The sequence below is a fragment of the Puma concolor genome, chromosome D2 (genome assembly GCF_028749965.1).
Source record: "Puma concolor isolate L17-30 chromosome D2, mPumCon1.1.hap2, whole genome shotgun sequence".
Lineage (NCBI taxonomy): Eukaryota > Metazoa > Chordata > Mammalia > Carnivora > Felidae > Puma > Puma concolor.
The window spans coordinates 56,733,670-56,752,079 of NC_141677.1; the positions used below are offsets into that span (position 1 = coordinate 56,733,670).

Sequence of the window (18,410 nt, forward strand, 5' to 3'; positions counted from 1 at the left end):
CTGGTACGGCCACTGTGTCTGGGAGAGAAAGACAAGGTAGAGTAAGGCCGAGCAGAGGTGAGGTCTGAAAGGGTGGGGAGGGATTGCAGGCTTCCTCATGAGGAAAGACTAGCTCCCAGGCCAGCACCGTCACCACTGGCTCCTCAGCCATAAGCCATCAGGGGCCACTGACTATATTTACTTATGTAGCAATATACATTTTGCCATATGTCAACATCGAGCCGGGAGGAAGGCGCTGGCATTTATCAAGCCACCGGCTGAAAAGTAAAGCTGGCTGCCAGCCAGTTTCCTTGGGTTTAATAAATCCGAAAGGCTATACGGCACTTTACAGTTTACAAAGCACTTTCCCACGGTTTGAGCTTCACGTAGATAATTCTGGTGATCTGAGGCACGTACCCTCAGCTTAACTCGAGGCAGCTCCATGCATCGCTGCATGTCTCCCCACTTTTCTGCTTAAGAACTTGAATCTGTCTGACCACGGCACTAGCACGTGCAGACGAAGGCTGGCCGTACCGGGAAGTTAATGCCTGGAGGAGCGTGGCAGGTCCGATTTTCCCAGACTGGCTGTGACAATAGCCTGCATCCCACATGCTCTTCTAACAACGTGACTTTGATACTCCTCCCATGGAGAGGTGGGTCTATGTCCCTGCCCCTTGAATCTGTGAAGGCTTGTGACCATGGCAGAAATGATGATAGGCGGTTTCTGGGGCAAGGCCACATAAGGCAACACAGTTTCCATCTGGTTCTCTTGGGATGCGTGCACTTAGAATCAAGCTGCCATGCTGTGAGGAAGCCTAACTAGCCCACACGGAGAGACCACTTGTAGGTGTTCTGGCCAACAGTTCCACTGAGGTCCCAGGCGATAGCCAGGCTCCAAGCACCAGCTGTGACTGAAAGAGGCTCCAGATGATTCCAGCCCCTAGCTGTCAAGTCACCCCCCTTCCCCACTGCCAACCTACAAGTATTCCCAGCAGAGGCTCAGACACTGTGGAGCAGAGACAAATCACCTGTGCACTGCCCCTTCCAAACTCCTGATCCACAGAATCACCAAAACAATAAAATGGTTGTTGTTCTACACCACTGAGTTTCAGTGGTTTTTTTACACAGGAATCAAAGGAACAGGGAGCAAACGGTGAAGGACAGCAGCCTTTGGAGGAAATGTTCCAACCCCCTCTTGAATGGGTAGGAAATTCGAGGAGACTTTATGGAAGCTTTGCAGAGGTCCTGGTGCGTGCAAGACTCCATCAACGAAAGCAGTTACCTTCGCTGGATTTCCTCCTTCCTTGTTCTACTCTTCCTGCTTCTTGGGATCACCTCCCAAATGAACCAGCAACACACAAGTCCTTGTCTGAGGAATCCAGCTACAAGTAGCCTCAGGTCTGCCCTATAAGGCAAGTGGTTTATTCCCACCCCCATTTTGCAGATGAGAAGACTGAGGCACAGAGAGGTGAAGTGACTTGCTCAAGGCCACACAGAGAGTAAAAGGGAAAAGGACCTAGGCCTTCTGGTTCTGAATCCAGCTAAAGAATTGTAGACGAGGGCAAGCAGGCAGGGAAGTCCTCAGAAGCTTTGCAAAGGTTGTTCTCAGAAGCATGGTGGCTGACAGCATGTCCTGTAACTCACTATCAGTTGAACCCTTGGCCCCACTTACAGTTTAAGATGAAAAACAAAACGGCAGAGCCAGGCAGAGACTATGCCCAGAAAGACCAGCATACCTCCCTAGCCCCAGGCCAGGAGGATTGCACACACTCCCACTCCACGGGCATCTGATTTGAAAACATCCTTTTTTACAGCATTAGGTAGATTGTTTATTTGTTAAATGTTACAGTTTCAAACTTGCTTTGAAGGTCCACAGGAAGATTTCTTTCAAGTTTCTAGAAAACCTGTCTGTAAAGAATCTAACTGTAGGGGCGTCTGGGTGGCTCAGTCAGTTGAGTGTCTGACTTCCACTCAGGTCATGATCTCACAGTTCATGAGTTTGAGCCCCACATTGGGCTCTGTGCTGACAGCTCAGAGCCTGGAGCCTGTTTCGGATTCTGTGTCTCCCTCTCTCTCTGCCCCCTCTTGGTCTTGCGCTCTCTCTCTCTCTCTCTCTCTCTCAAAAATAAATAAACATTTAAAAATTAAAAAAAAAAAAAGAATCTAACTGTATAACAGGCACTGTTTTAAGCACGTTAACCTATTAGGAATCATCCTCATTTATAAATGAGGACAATAAGGCACAGAGAAAATATGTGTCTTGACCAAGGTCACACAGCTTGTAAATGGCAGAGGAAACGATAAAATTCGTAAATGTTAAAAGGGTAAAAATGTTTTTGAAAATGTTAAAAGCAGTGAAATGGAAAATAGTAAAATAGTAAATTGTGAAACACTCACCCGTTTGGTCAGCCTCTGAGAGACTGAGCTGGAAGCAAAAGTCACAGAACCTCAGAACACTAAGTAGGAAGGAACCGGGGGCACAAATTCAAATACCCACAAGGTGGGTAGTGCACACAGGGCAAGACAGCTTTTGTGGGCCAAGAGACCCAGCTCCCTGGGACTGTCAGTTTGCAACCTTAACAAGTCTAACCACCTTGTCCTGTAGGTGAGCAACTGAGGCCCAAAGAGGAGGGGACTTGTTTGAGGTTAACTCAGCTCCTGAGAGACCAGGATCAGATCCAAGACTCTCCTCTATGCACTCTGTGTCTGCAGCATAGTGGGGACCCCCACTCGAGAACGGGAAGGTGGGAGGTGTTTTATTAGATTCAAAATCCTGAAGACCCCCTTCTTGGCAGAGGAGTCAGGAGGTTAGGATTTGACTGGGATAGGGTGAGAGGCTGCCCCTAATAATTTGGTTTAAATGTGGACCCAGGAAATGCAGTGTGCCCCCTTGAGCTGAGAGGCATGTCCTTTTATTGAGGTCTCAATGCCCTGGCGAAATGCTTTTTGTCCTTCCAGAGGGCTTTTCCTAGCTCAGGGAATTTCCCAGAGCACGGAGAGCCAGAGATGCGACCTATTCCCCAGGTCTCCCTTGCCATCGCCCTCTTCTGGCCGCTCTTAGAATGAGTACAGCTTAAGGAGAGGCCAAGGCAAAGTGAAGATCAAGGATGGCTGTGGAACATGCCTGGAGCAGGCTGAAACCGAGCTCCCAAGATCCTCTACTTTCCAGCCCTGCCCGCCCATCCCATCCTGTCTGCAAAGAGTCACGGAACACGCATGCCCTGGTTATCCGGCATTTTCTACAAAATTATTGGAGAAAAATGAGGCCCCAAAGAGGCAAATCTGCCTTAGGGTTATTCCACAAGGCCGAGACTGGGAGCCGGGGAGCTCTCACAGACAGACCCAGACCTGGTTCACCCAGATCAGCACCCAGCATACCAGAGGTGCTCAGTACATTCCTGAGCAGTCTGATGGCTTCCCCAGTCCAGGCCCCAGATGCCCACACCCACATTGCCTCCCAGATCCCCCAGCACACATCCAGTAGAGTCCAGGATCTGACAAGTCCAGGGGATGGCTGATTCACCCCCTATAGCCCCATCCCATTGTCACAGCCTCAGTGTCTCTCTCTTTTCAGGGCAAGGCCACCACCATTCCACCGGTGCTCCAGAGCCCCTTCTCCCTGGTCATGAGCTGGGTGGCATGAGAACTGAGAGACCTCGGTAGGGACATGCTACCTGCTGATATGTTTTTAAATGACCCAACACTTCTATCCACCTTCCTAACTCAGAGGCCCCACCAGGTACAGGAATAGGTGGGAATTCTGGAGGGGTATTCCTGCAGGGTAAGACCAGGGCCCTCAAGCCTGGTTTGATCTTCAACCTTCACGAGATTCTCAGGTCTCACAACCCCTCGGCCCTCCAGCCTCCTAGTAACCTGGTTTTCCCCAGACTTCACCCAGGCTGACCCGTCTGACCCCCAGCCTAGCCCACAGCCGCTGTAGTAACAATACAAATAATTACAGGACCACCTCATTTTTCCATTTGCAGAGAATTTTCCCGTAAATCACCCGAGACCTCCTATAATTACCGTCCCCCATGAACTGAGGCTACCAGAGGTCTCCAGGGAGTGAAAAAGTGGGGCGGCTGGCCACGGTGCCCCCCCACCCCCCAGGCCCGGCCGAGCACAGCGCTAGGAAAGGAGGGAGGCCGCGCTCTCCTTTCCGTGCGCTCATCTCTGCGGGCCGCTGGCCGCTAGCCAGCGGCCGGGCCTCCGAGCCCATCTCTCAGGAGAGTGAGGACCGCTCTGTCTCGGCGGCCGGAGCTCCCCAGACTTGCCGGCTCCCTGGAACCTGCGCTCTGGCCCCGGTGGCGCTGAGGCCCCGAGCGCTTGGGCTCGAAAGCCACGCCCCTCGGGACACACGAGCCGGCTGGTGGCTTCGGGAAGGGAGCTGCGGCGCCCGAACCAAACGTGCGCCAGAAAAGACCCGCGCGTCCCGGGGCGCCGCTTCCTGAGGGATTAGAGCACCTGCCGGCTTCCATCTCCGCGACCCCCAGGCCCGGACCACGCTCAGGGGGCTACAGGGAAGTTTTCGGCAACTCGGGTCACGCGCGTTCTTCCTCGGCCACCACTTTCCCTTTGCCCGCTGTGCAGCTTTCTGGTTTTTGTTTTTTGTTTTTTCTTCTTCTTCTTCTCTTCCCAAGAGCAGGCACGAGATGTCGGGAAACTTTGCGCACAACTTGCAAACGCGGGGAAACCGGGGCCGCGGCTCCATCTGAGCCCGGGAGCGGCGCGCCCAGCCCCGCGCGTCCGGCAGCGGCTCGTGCGGAGCACCTGGCTGTCAGACGGCCGGGGCGCCCGCCCTCCTCCGCTGTGGGAACGCTCCCGCGGCCGTCACCCGGGGCGCGCCGCAGGCCCGCGGCCGGGACGTCCCAGCCGGAGTGGCATTGTTTTCCCGGGGAGCCGGGGAATCTCGGGGGAAGGGGAGGGAGACCCGCCCCACAGACGGCAGCGCAGGCTGGCCCACCACTCATTTGCATTTCAAAGGCAAACTTCTGCCGGACTTCTCCGGCGGCGGCCGCGGCACCTACCGGCTTTGCACGGGTCGTGGTAATGTTCCAGCTGCTGCTCCGCGCCCTCCTCGCCTTCCAGCGCCGAGTAGTCCCGGGCGGCGTCCGAGCGCTCCGCGAGCCCCCCGGCGCCGCGGGGCAGCGGCGGCAGCAGCAGCAGCAGCAGCAGCAGCAGCGGGAGAGGCAGCAGCAGTGACACCAGGGCCCCGAGAGCAGTCGCCCGGGGCATGGTTGCGAGGGGCCGGCGGAGACGGAGGGAGTTGCTTGCGTGCACGGAAAGCTCGGCTCGGGCCAGGGACCGTGCACAGGGTCAGGTCGGCGGCGGCCGGGGCACGGAAATTACGGGCGGCTGCCCGGCATGGCTTGGGCGCGGAGCGAGCAGAGCGCGGCGCCCGGGTCCGCGTCGGGGCGCCCAGCAAGCCGCCGCTCAGAGCTACTTGCCCGGCGGCCGAGGCTGCGGCGGCTGCGACTGTGGCGGTGGTGGCGGTGGTTGGAGCAGTGGCCGCTCCGCCCCTCTCCACCCGGGCTGGACCACACAGCCTTCGCCAGGGGCCCCGGGCAGCCAATCACTCGGGCGCCCGAGGCGAGGCCCCTCCTCTTCCCGGCACCTCCGCAACTTCGGAGGAAGGGGAGCGAGGTGAGGATGCTGAAGGCAAGGGCCCGGGGCCCGCCGAGCTCCCACCGAGCCGAGGGCGCCCTTCTCCGGACGCCACCGCGGCCTCCGGACCCCGAGAACGCTGCTTCTGACGATCGAGGCTGGACTTCCCGCCTCGTTTTAGCCTCACAACTCACTTTACAACTCCCCGATGCACACGTGGGCGAAGGCAGGCAGCGGCGGTTACGGCTCCGAGCACAGGAACCCGATGTGAGCGGTCCGCGTCGCTACCAACTGGCTGGGTGCTTTCGGACAATCGTTTCTCTGTAAGAATGAAGTTAATCTTCTGTCCGGGAGCTTTCAGCTCAGAGGGGGTAAAAAAAAAAATCGCAGATTGCGATTCTCTCAGCTTTTTCAACATCCCTCGTCCGGCCATGACGGGCGCTTGCTGCGGCACCCCACCTCACCTAACAGTAGCGGCTGGTGATACGGGTGCCTTGGGGGAAGAATTATCCAAAATGACAGATTTCCCCTCTTGGTGACCCTATCCTTTAGCAAAACAGTTTAAGATGCTTCATACAGGCAAAAAGATTGACAAATGAACAGCTGTACGTGCTATTTGTGTTGAATTACTGACATGTTTTTATTAAATAAGCCACTCACCATTAACTTGATGGAATAAAAATGACCAACTCCTGAAGTCTGGTTATTTTTTTGCCAATTAAAAACATATGCCCAAATAATTTAGGAGAATAATCAAGAGATATTTGAAACCCAATGCCACGTTATACCTTAAATGTAAAAAAACTGTCAGAACTGAGCCATTGTGATTTATAGACATATAAGGTACTATTATCATGAGGCATCTCAAAGACCTTTTTATGCAAGCAAAATTGCCCTAATCAAGAAGTAAAACACACTAATGTGGAAAGATTTTTCAGCATCACACCCAGTAGAACCTCACTGCGAGCAAAAAAAAAAAAAAAAAAAAAAAAGAACTCAACTTCCTTTGAGGTTTTCATAGGATTTCACAGCCACTAATGGCAAAATAGCTGACAAGGAGCCCAGAGCCGGGCTTTATACAGGACTATAAATTTCTTGCATTATGGTAACCTACCTTCTTATCTATTAACTGGGATTACAAGTCCTTCAAACCAGTAAAGGTTTAGAAATGAACCACTGTATGCGGGCTCTTGGATATTTTGTCTTGGCCCTTAAAAAAGAAATCCAAGTTGACCCTGCTTCATCATCAAATGGGCACACACAGAGAGGAGCCAGATTGGCCAAGAAGATCTAGTTAGGAACTCACAAGTGGAAGACATTTGGGAGGAACGGATGCCACCAAATGGCAGAGAAGGCCAAGTGGCCATTAAACAGGCAATAGGTGTGGGAAGGGGTTGAATGGCATTTCTGCCTGAATGCTGGAAGGAGTCAAACCCAATGCCATTGTTCCATGCTCCCAACACAGTGAAGGTCAGCACTTGTCAATAGACGAGTCCACAAAGTCAACATCTAAGAAGCCTCACAAACTTCTGTGACACTTCCAGGTCTCCAGATGGCACTAGGCAAACAGCCAACTGGCTTCCTCATTAGCAGGAATTCCTCTGGAAAGTAGACATTCCAGGAGACCTCTTGTGCAGGCCCTGAGGCTGTGAGCTTTTATTGCTTCTAATCCCCACCCGGTGAGTAGCTAACAGGTCTCCTCACCAACACTCCCAGTCCAAATAGTTTGAAGACACTGGTGCTCCTGGATGGGCCTGCCACACAGTTTTAGGTCAGAAGCCTTGTCATGATGCGCCTATGGCTGTCAACCAACAACTAGCAACAGAACATTTGAATCACAGTATTGAAAGGTTAGATAGGAACAACTGAAAAGGGATGGTTAATTGTTCTCAGTTCTGTAGTTCCTGACCTCACTCACTACTTTTATAGATTAAACTCTAATCTGGGTTCACACAATTTTTAAAATATACATACTTTGAAACTTAAATCCCATGGGAAAACTAGCGGTAGATTGGGAATAAAAGGTTTTACAATAAGCTAAAGCTGCCCAGCTTAGTTGCATGGTCACATTCCTAATTATTTGTGGGTTTCCTCCCCCATAGCTCTGGTCCTGTGGAAAACCTCCAAGTGGATACAAGTTCCTGCGCACCCCCCCCCTTTTGAGTCAGATGTCTGTCCTCCACCCAGCTCGTTCTACTTCTGTACACCCAGAGCAATCCAGTTCTCTTGCAGCAGCTCTCAAACCCCTCCCCAACCCCCAAGTTTTAGCCTCAGCTACTCCACACAGGCCACTTGCTCATTTTGCCATTGTAGGCCACTACACATCAACACCATCTCCTCCAGGGCAGGGAGAGAACCTCCAGAATAAAGCAGCACTCTTGTCTGGTGGCTCATTCCTTCACCTACATCACTGCCCACCCAGAAGGCACCTTTGAGTTCTTTGGAGGTTATTAAAAATGTTACAATTTTTAGCAGCTGTTTAAAATCCCTTGTGGCCCTTCTCCAAAATCTTTACCCCGAACTCAGGCACACCACACCTTACCATCCACCTTCAGGCCTTCCTTTGGCTCCTGCCACCTCTGGCTGCCCACCCTCCACTCTTGTTGCAGTGAGCACCTTGCAGTCACCCTAACAGGGCCTTGCTGCCTCACACCTCCAGGTCTCTGCGGGGACAACTTGATAACCACACAGCCTGCATCCTCGTGCCAACACCTATTATATAATAGCTACCACACTTATGACACTTACCTATTTCTGTCTGTCCTCCCCTACTGGTCTATAACCAACTCCAACTTGGAATCACCTTCCATGTTTCACTCTCTAGACCCTCCCTTCCCGTCAATGACCTTCAAGGTTAAGTCCCATAATCTTAGTGGCTTAGACTGAGCCACTAAGAATAACCATGACACTGGCCAGTTAAAATGACTTACATCAACTTCTCCCTACAACTGTCTCCTCCATTTTGTAAATCTGAACCTGTTATCACCTTAAACATGCAAAGCTTTGAAAACAATTTAAAATGTTTAGACTGTATCACCACTGACTCCACATGCCCCACTGTAGGCACACTTCCCCTTTTTCCACTGTTAAACTGTAAATTAACTTTAATAAAAGTTCTCACTTTGAAATGCAAAAGCTGGCTCTATAAGATTCCTTTATCCTCCTAATTTTCCAACCACAAAGTGTTCATTAGTGATCAAAAGTAATCCAAATTTGTACCAACTTAAACTATTTGGCTAAGAGGAATTTGTCAAGTACACATATTGACTGAGGTAGCTAATAAAATCAGGGGGAGGAGAGAACCAAGAATGTTGACAAGAATTTAAATAACTGGAGATGACAAGAATTTAAAAAGCTGGAGATGGAAAACAGAAGTAAAACTGACCTGGAGAAATTAACCACTGATTTTGATGTAGCACAATAAAAATAACCTCTTCCTTGGTAGAGAACACTCATTTTCAACATGATGCCTTCCTATATTATCTGCTCCACAGACTGGAAAGGTAATGTCCCCATTTTACAGTGACAGCGGCCAAGACAACAGGACCATGATCTTGATTACTTCAGGCCTAAAACAACACACTCTTTAGCTGTTCTAGCTTTTTTTCTATAATATGTAGTGGTCTACCCTATCAGCTTCACAGAATGGTTGTGAGGGAACACATGTGACAATGCTTTGACTAGACAATTTATTATCAATCAGGAGAATGACAGGCATGGGAGTAGTGGGGTTTGAGTGTAGGAGTCACAGCTTGTATCCAGAAGTCAAAAGAATGATAATAAAAGAAAAATAATTTTTAAAAGACCTTATTTATTGTACCATTCTTTCGACTTTCTGTACATTTAGTTTCTTTTTCAAAATAAGAAGTTGGGAGAAAAATCAAATCTTAAATCCTTCATTTCAGGGGTCAGCAAACTGTGGCCCACTGGCTGTTTCTGTCGTCATACCGGAAAACAGCCGTGCTCATTGGTTTATGGACTGCCTACTATGGCTGTTGTGCTACAAAGGTAGAGTAGTTGCGTCTGGCTCTCAAAGCCTCCATATTTCCTATCTGCCCTTTACAGCAAAAGTTTGCTGACTCCTGTTTGTGGAAGGCTATCAGTAACCCTTTATATGCATACCGATAATAATGGGTTATCCTCTATGTTTGGTTCACTTGTTTCAAGAAGGAAAGAAATAAAGCATCCAAGGAAAATACATTTAACTTTTTATTATTTTAAAAATTCAACTTCAGTTAGATTAACAGACTAGATTAGAACCTCAAATGTATTTGATACAGTATATACTGGGTATCTAGTACTAAAACGCCAGTTGGAATATAACCTACACAAACCAAAGGTGTGTACAAAATGGAAGTAATCATCAAGCAATAACTGTTTCCTTCCAACTGGTACTATCCGTGTTCTGTGGGGATTTATAGCTTCAAATTTAACACAGATGAAAAGCCCAAGTGGGACTGCTTTTCCGCATATACTGTTATCCTTCAAAACAGAATTCCATGTTCTTTGTTCCTTGCCTTAAGATCTTACTTTCAAATGACCTAAACTGAGGAACTGGGGCAAATACACAAAACTCTGCCTTGTCAATTACCTGCATGCCTAGCTCACCTATACTCATACATAAGCCGCTTCCATGACAGTTCCCCTATTCCCATTTCCTGATACAGTAAAATAAGAACTTAAGTTTTACTTTTGTCCTTGCACAATTCCATCTACAGCTCCCATAAGACTGTCAAATCAGACGGCTCTCAGAAGACGCTCGTAAGAGAGAACTAGAGTTAGTCCTCATGCTGCATTTAAATCTTATAAAATTTCTACAGCTCTATGTTCGTTTTCTGATCTACCTTACCTCTAAATCTCATCTATTTCTGGACACACTTCCAAACAATCTTTATAAATGTTCACTTCTCCAATCTATTTAACATCTTGATTGCGAAAATACAGCTTCATAACCATGGAATTTTTATGAAGATATAAAACATTAATGAATACTTGCATTTTCATACGTCACTGCTCCTATTTATTACATGTTCCCATAAATCAATAGACTGAAGCACTAAGACATGCTGAAATCTAAACTTAAAACCCAGATGGAACTGCAGGGTATAAATTACAAATAGGTTTTTCCTTCCTAGAATTCATATACAGAAGCCCTTCAGTATGTAGCTTTTTCTGAACAAATTACATTAATACATTTATTTTCTTTTTAACATTTGTAAAAATCCAAGAAATCTTAAAGGAATATTATTTGCAAGACATTTGGCATAAGGTGGCTAGTAAACATTTAGGAAACAAAAGCTTTAACAAACTGAATACAATCTGTGGCTAAACCCTAAATAAAATGGGAGTTTGGAAGAACTGGAATTTGCAGCAACCACCTTTTGTAACCACTGTCAATGGAAAACACCCAATGGTACCATTCACTAAGTTGAGATATCAATCACAGTATAATAAATTCTAAGAGGATGGGGCTTGATTTGTCAAACACAGTACAATTTAGGAGCCCAACAGGATATACCAAAGAATACTTTACATACCTCCAACTGTTCTATTTCCACCTTATCCTGGCCTTATATAAGGATAGATGAATAATGATGTTAATTACCACTGTAGCTAAATTTCAGAAGCATGCTTATAGATACAAGGAGAAAAGTTTACCCTTAGATTTTGATAGTGTTCAAAGTGTTGAGCAAACAAATGAAAGACAGATACACAGCATTAATGGAGTGTAAGAACCTCACCCTTTAATTAACTTAAATAATATTCTATTTCACTACTCTATAACCAAGAGCTAGGGAGCTAAACTGTTTATGGATTACATCTTCTTCAAGACAAACATATAGCCAGCCCCTCCATGAAGGCATAAACCAAAACAAATTTTCTAAAGGACTTTCAAGGCAATTTATATTCCTTTTAATGACATTCTTAATATATTTAGAAATTAGAAGATTATTTTTCACTGAAGATTCCAAAGAACTTGAAATAGGGCTCAATTTAGTAAAAAGAATTGGTATACCTGAAAGCAGCTAAAGCACTCATTTTCTTAAATCCCTACATCTTACCTGCAAGATTCATGAGAAACAAATTTCATTTTATTAAAACAAAAGCTTGCTGTCCAATTTATATTCCATCAGATAAGACTATACATTGTTGTAAGTACTATACATGTAGTAAAAACTTACATAAGCCATTAAATACTGACTTTCAGTTTCTTTTCTTATAAGATCTTCAAGGCAGGTGAGAAGGAAGAGAAAATGGAAGAACCGGTAGATTGTATTTAACATAACATTTTGGCTTGAAGAAGGATTTACCTACAGCGTCTGATCAAATTCCTGTTTGTTCAGGTCAGCCATATGTAAAGGTAAGAAATCAAACTTTTCACTCTTTATAGTCCTTACATACCACATTATAGGATGCAGAGTCAATTTATAGAAATATTTTGTAATGAAAACATCTTACGTAACTATAAATGGCATGAGTTTCACATTAAAGTTTAAATACAGCGGTTTTGAGTCTTTCTAAAAATACCAATATACAGTATTGTTTTAGGTGGTCATTTGCATAGCAAACTATTAAACTAGAAACTCAATGGTTCTAGGAAAACTTCACATTATGGATAGTTCCAGAAAGATGTATTCAAAATTAAAATCAATTCTCTTAGAAAACTGTAACCTTTATTTGCTCATCCAATAGTAAGCTAACCACTTTTACCCCATACTCACTTTACACAGTACATCAACCTGAACAGATTTTTGTGCCACAATTTAATTCAAAGGGCTTATGATTTACTTTATGACTATACTGGATGATCTAGATGTAAGCAAGTTTGGGGATTTTAAACTGTGGGTCTCCTGTATTAGAAAAGCATAGTTTACAGTGTATTAAAAAATTGCATTCAGTAATATTGCCTTTTGAAAAGATATCTTCAAATTGCAAACACATCTATTTTCACAAAACAATTTGGTCAGGAAAGTTTATTTTAACACTCTAAAGCAGTAATGCTTTAGATGTTACTTAAGTGCCCCAGACAGGATTAACAAAATTAAATGTTTCTAAATTACAAATTTAGCTCCTGTAGGAGTCTCAGAAAAGAAACAGAAGAAAACAATCCCCCCTCCCAAAGGAAGTATGACACACACATTTTGAAGGAACCCCAATGTTTCATGCAGTGGTAGGCAAGATGTAAAAAGCCACCCAAATTCACACATTTCTACACCAATCATCATCAGAAAAAAGTACTCCGTAGTCAATCTGTACATCCAAATGCATTTGAGAATCTACACCTACGATACATTATTTAATGTTATATACATTTATTACCCACCCCCCTTGTTTTTAATAATTTCTTATGTAAAACCTTCATTCAAACCCAAAAAAGATGTAAGACTAACCTGGGGGAAGGAAAAAGATAATCACTTTAGACATTCAGTTAAAATGTAGTTTATCTAAATCTCAAAATGTTTAATAAAAACAAATATCTTCTCCATTTAACACTTTGCTTTCTAACTGTACAGTAAATTGCATTGTAGAGAGTACACCTCTATCTTCAGACTGTATCTTCTTTGGATGGAATTAAGAATGAACTGAAGTTTTAAGATAAATAAATGGGAAGTTGGTCCAACTAAGATGACAGCAGATATATTACATGCAGGATTTAATATTTCTTAATTTTCTCTTTTAAAAAAAATGATGCAGTTGAATTGAGGGGAAAAAAAACAGGTCAAAAAAGAACCCAGATTCAATATATAAAAATGTCCCACAACAGGTTGACGATGACAGTAAAAATAAGAGAAAAGAGTAATCTTTCTGGAACATCATTTTTCAATAATGTAGAAACACTAAGTGCCAGGAAGATTCTATTCATGTAATTTTAGCATCCAAGTTTCCCTCTATTTATTTTATTGGAACAAATGCTTTAAATAAACTATTTGTCCTCTTCACTGAAGAGAGCTGGTCTATTTCATCTTTAATAAGCTAGTTTTTGGGAAGATTAGCCATGTACTGTAGTAATGCCTACTGCATAAAATCCAAGCATTTGCTGTGAACAGTTGGAGAAAGCAGTCAGTAAGAACCTAGGATCAATGGAAACAGATGTTACGTTAAGCCATCCACGAAAGAGAGACCCACAAAGTACCCAGTGTGAAAGCCCAAATCTCTTCTTGCGCTTTTTTTGCTGTGCAAGTCCCACCCCATGAAAGAGAGATTGATCCGAAGTTCCAGGTTTTCTTGGGTCTCTAGTCAATTTTCACATTAGTATAGATTTTTCGGACAAAGGCACTTGTTCCCATGTAACCAATTGCTCCTGCAAAGATAAAAAAAGATGTTTTGAAGTAAATACATACAGAACAGTATCCACCACTTATAAATACTAAATGCTCTCTGCTCTGGAAAGTTAGTCTTTTTTCAAGATTACATCTTTATGTTAGTATTCACTCTGAATTTATTAAAGTTGTATCATTTGTTTTGCAAATCACCTGATACTGTTATACACCAAGTTAGACCTCATGTGATATTTTTAGAATTATCAGTTATTACATGTCTAATTAATAGCTATGAGTTAAAATACATCACTTATAAAGCAAGAATAATTTGATAAGGACAAAAATTTGTTAAATGTTTTAAAAAAGCATGTCTTGGGGCGCCTGGGTGGCGCAGTCGGTTAAGCGTCCGACTTCAGCCAGGTCACGATCTCGCGGTCCGGGAGTTAGAGCCCCGCGTCAGGCTCTGGGCTGATGGCTCAGAGCCTGGAGCCTGTTTCCGATTCTGTGTCTCCCTCTCTCTCTGTCCCTCCCCCGTTCATGCTCTGTCTCTCTCTGTCCCAAAAATAAATAAACGTTGAAAAAAAAAATTTTAAAAATTAAAAAAAATTAAAAAAATAAAAAAACATAAAAAAGCATGTCTTTTTAAAATTTGAGCATATATTATCCTAGGTCATTTAAACCATTTTAACATGTTCCCCAAATCATATGACACTTAACGGAAGTTAAGAAGTGATGGGATTTTCTGAGGAAAGGACTAAGAACCATGGTTCAATGGTCCGAGATTCATATCAGAATAAAAGGGGTATAAAGTGGGAATATGAGTAAGACAAGATAGGTGGTACATGGAGATTCACTAAATATAGTGAATTCATTTATATATACGTGTATACATATGTGTGTGTGTCTATGTGTATATATATATATGTGTGTGTATATACATATATATAATTGTCCCTCTTTTTGTATACATTTGAAAATTTCCCATAACTGAATACTAAATGTATTATTTTTTAAGTTAATTCTTTTTAATGTTTATTTATTTTTGAGACAGAGAGAGAACACAAGCAGGGAAGGGCAGAAAGAGAGGGAGACAGAGGATCCAAAGTGGGCTCTGCACTGACAGCAGAGAGCCTGATGTGGAGCTCAAACTCACAAACTATGAGATCATGACCTGAGCCGAAGTCAGATGCTTAACCAACTGAGCCACCCAGGCATCCATTCCATTATATTAAAAGCATTCTTAAAACCCACCAAGTAACAAAGCAAACCTATTTCCAACTAATTTTGCAATTAATAGACATTTATTTTATAATATGAATTACAGTACACTTGAAAATAGTGATAATTCATTTTGAAATAGTTATAAAAGAAAAGTCCTTACAAAGTAAGGGAAAATATCTTTTGCAAATATAAACCTGAATTCTTAAAACGTTAAAAATCTGTAAAGTTTTAACTAGAAATCACAAATTTAACTGGCATAATAGAACACTAGTCCAATAACCAAATCTAATATTCCAGACTTATAAAACATTGTTCCCCTCTGAGCAGAGATGTGCTTAAAAGCAAACTAGTATCAACCTAGAGAATCATTTTTCCTAATCTTATGAGTATCTCAAGAATAAACTTATAAAAATATGACTTTATAAAAAGGAAGATACTAAATATGCACTCTAGAAAAGAAAATGTCTTGAGAAGAGATACACTTTTAAACTTAATTTCCTTAAAACTAAAAATGCTATGCTCAAAATGTGAAAACTATAACAATCTAATTATTTCTACTTTAAGTCATTTTTCTCCTGTTAAAAAAAAACAAATATTTTTCTTTCGATTACTGACTGCAAAAAAGCATTTTAGCAATATAACTTGATAAACATATATAATTTTTGTGTTATGATGACATTTTAACCAGCTGATCTGAACAGCTTCCCCTGCCCCCCAAAAAACAGATTAGCACTGAAGGCACACAAACCCATTAAAGAATAAATGCTGGGACACTGCCAGAACAGCAGGGAACTATAAATGTGCCCAGATTTTCAGCAACAAGATGAAATTTCAACAGGAAAAGCACTAAAAAAACTAGCTAAATTCATTTTCTTTGTAAATGTCAAGATATTATCTCTCTAGGTCTTCCTAAGATCACATATAGGGGAAAGAAAAAAAAACCTTAACCCTCTGTATAATCCCATGATTCTACACATCACTGAATGAAAATAGTGATAATTTATTTTGTAGAATTTGGGAGATAAAGTGGGAAGATGAGTAAGATAAGACTGGCCATGAGTTGATAATTACTGATGTTGGGTGGTATGTGGGGATTCCCTATATATATATAAATAATTGTCCCTTTTTTGTATATATTTGAAAATTTCCCGTAACTACATACTAAATGTATTCTTGTTTTTTAATTAATTTTTTTAATGTTTATTTATTTTTGAGAGAGAGGGAGAGCACAATGCTGAATTGTGCATACTGGTGATAATCAAGAAAGATCTCAGATTAAATAAAGAGGGATTTGAGGAACAACATTCTGAAAGAAGGCAGGCTAATAATACTAAAGGAAACTTCTGATTGCCTAGAGATACACAAGGATGTTCCCATGTGATACATAGCTAGTTTTAACCTTCAGTTCCTTTCAGTTCAGTCATCTTTCCCTCAAAGTTGGTTAACTAATTAAGTATCACAAGGAAAGGTTATCACAGCAGCTTTAGTATGTGACCATAATATAAAGAACTGTCTCTCCTTCTGGCTTGTGGAGTTAGTTTTACTGCTTTACAGTCAATGTCATATGTGTTTGTGTGTGTGCGTGCGTGTGTCCATGATCACGTACATGATTATATAAAAACGGGACAGATTTTAGTTGACATAAAACATTTGTTTTTGTTCAAGGTGTATAATGTAGTGGTTTGATATGTGTGTATGTTGTAAAAAATAACCTCCACAATAAATTTTTTTAAATTTTTTTAATGTTTATTTATTATTTGAGAGAGAGAGAGACAAAGTGTGAGCAGAGGAGGGGCAGAGAGAGGGAGACAGAGAATCCAAAGCAGGCTCCAGGCTCTGAGCTGTTAGCACAGAGCCCAGTGCAGGACTTGGAACCCACAAATCATGAGATCGTGACCTGAGCCAAAGTCGGATGCTTAACCGACTGAGCTACCCAGGCGCCCCACCTCCACAATAAATTTGATTAACATCCATCACCTCACATAATTATGATTTTTTTCTTGTGATGAGACTTTTTAAGATCTAATCTCTTGGCACCTTTCAAAAATACACGACAGGATTGTTAACTTTAGTCACCATACATGCCCAGAACTTACTCATCTTATAACTGAAAGTCTGTACCTTTTGACCACCTCCACCCATTTTGCCCATGCCCCTAATCCCCCTGCCTCTGTTAACCACCCATCTTTGGAATGGATTCTTTTGACGGAGGAAGAAAGCAATCTTGGCACACCAGAGGTCCACAAATGTCATACCAGAACCTAGCTTTTAACAAGATTATCGTATCTTCCTTATTCTATTGCTTACTCTATAGCTAAGGGTGGAATTACCAAAAAAAAAAAAAAAAAAAAGTCAATGGCAAATAAAAGAGAAAGGAGAAGGGTATGAATTATAAACTATCTGGAAATGTTTCCACAGTGATTAGTCCTTAAGCCTGGCATCATTCCTTATGAGGTAAGTAGGGAATTAGCCTCATTTATCAAGTGAAAACCTGAACCAGAAAAAAAGTAAGTTACTTGTATGCGTTTTCCTTAAGGTACCACTGTTCATGAAATTGTTTGGAGGTAAAAACACAACATGTAGAAGCTTGAACAAACTACAGAAGCAGAGACACAATCCCAGAACAGAAGGAAGCCCAAGGATTTTTAGCTCTTGTCAATATAGTAACCACAGCAGCCACCACTCACTGAGCATCAGTCATCGACCTGTTTATCCACATCTAATCACTGAATCCTCATCACAACCCTTTGAGGTAGGTGTTGCTTTTGTTTTGCAAATGAAAACGCTGAGGAAGAAAGGTTAAATAATTTGTTCAGAGTAACATGGGTATTAAGAAGGGGCACCAGGATTTGCACCTAGGACTGACCCCCAAAAGCCCCAGCTCTTCCCACTCCCTGCCGTGTCTCGAACATAACAGGTTATCTCTTAATACTTGATAGCAGACCTGCAGCATTACACTTGTGCTTCACACATGATACTATTACAGATAACTACTCTGAAAGATATGCCCCTTTCACCAATGAGAACATGAGATTTACAGACCTCCATATGACTTCCCCTGGCCACAAAAAAAGCAGCATGGAAAATTCATCTGGTCTCTCAGGCTCTCAAGTCCATTCCTTTTCTATTTATCATGCTACTTCCAAAAGTTCTTTATTTTCTAGAGCTGTTTCACACATGCTAGAGACTCTATCATATGGTAATAACTATTACTTCTATTTAATGGAAGACTGTGACAGACCCAAAAAACAGTGGTATTATCCTCATTTTACACAGTTTGGAGAGCTTGCAGAATTGGATCAAGGTACAGAACATACCGGGCACAGCCAGAACTTAAGCCTAGTC

General features: G+C 43.2%; 2 protein-coding genes across 2 annotated transcripts in view; both read right to left on the reverse strand.

Annotated features, from left to right (window-relative positions):
* Positions 1-9,635, reverse strand: part of TLL2 (tolloid like 2) — a 127,425-nt gene extending 117,790 nt beyond the window's left edge. The window contains exon 1 of the mRNA XM_086680518.1: positions 5,007-9,635. Within this exon, the coding sequence (XP_086536644.1) occupies positions 5,007-5,214 (208 nt within the window). The 5' untranslated portion in view covers positions 5,215-9,635. The remainder of the gene's footprint in view (positions 1-5,006) is intronic.
* A 144-nt stretch (positions 9,636-9,779) lies between these two features.
* TM9SF3 (transmembrane 9 superfamily member 3) overlaps positions 9,780-18,410 on the reverse strand; it is a 69,888-nt gene continuing 61,257 nt past the window's right edge. The window contains exon 15 of the mRNA XM_086680513.1: positions 9,780-13,885. Within this exon, the coding sequence (XP_086536639.1) occupies positions 13,818-13,885 (68 nt within the window). The 3' untranslated portion in view covers positions 9,780-13,817. The remainder of the gene's footprint in view (positions 13,886-18,410) is intronic.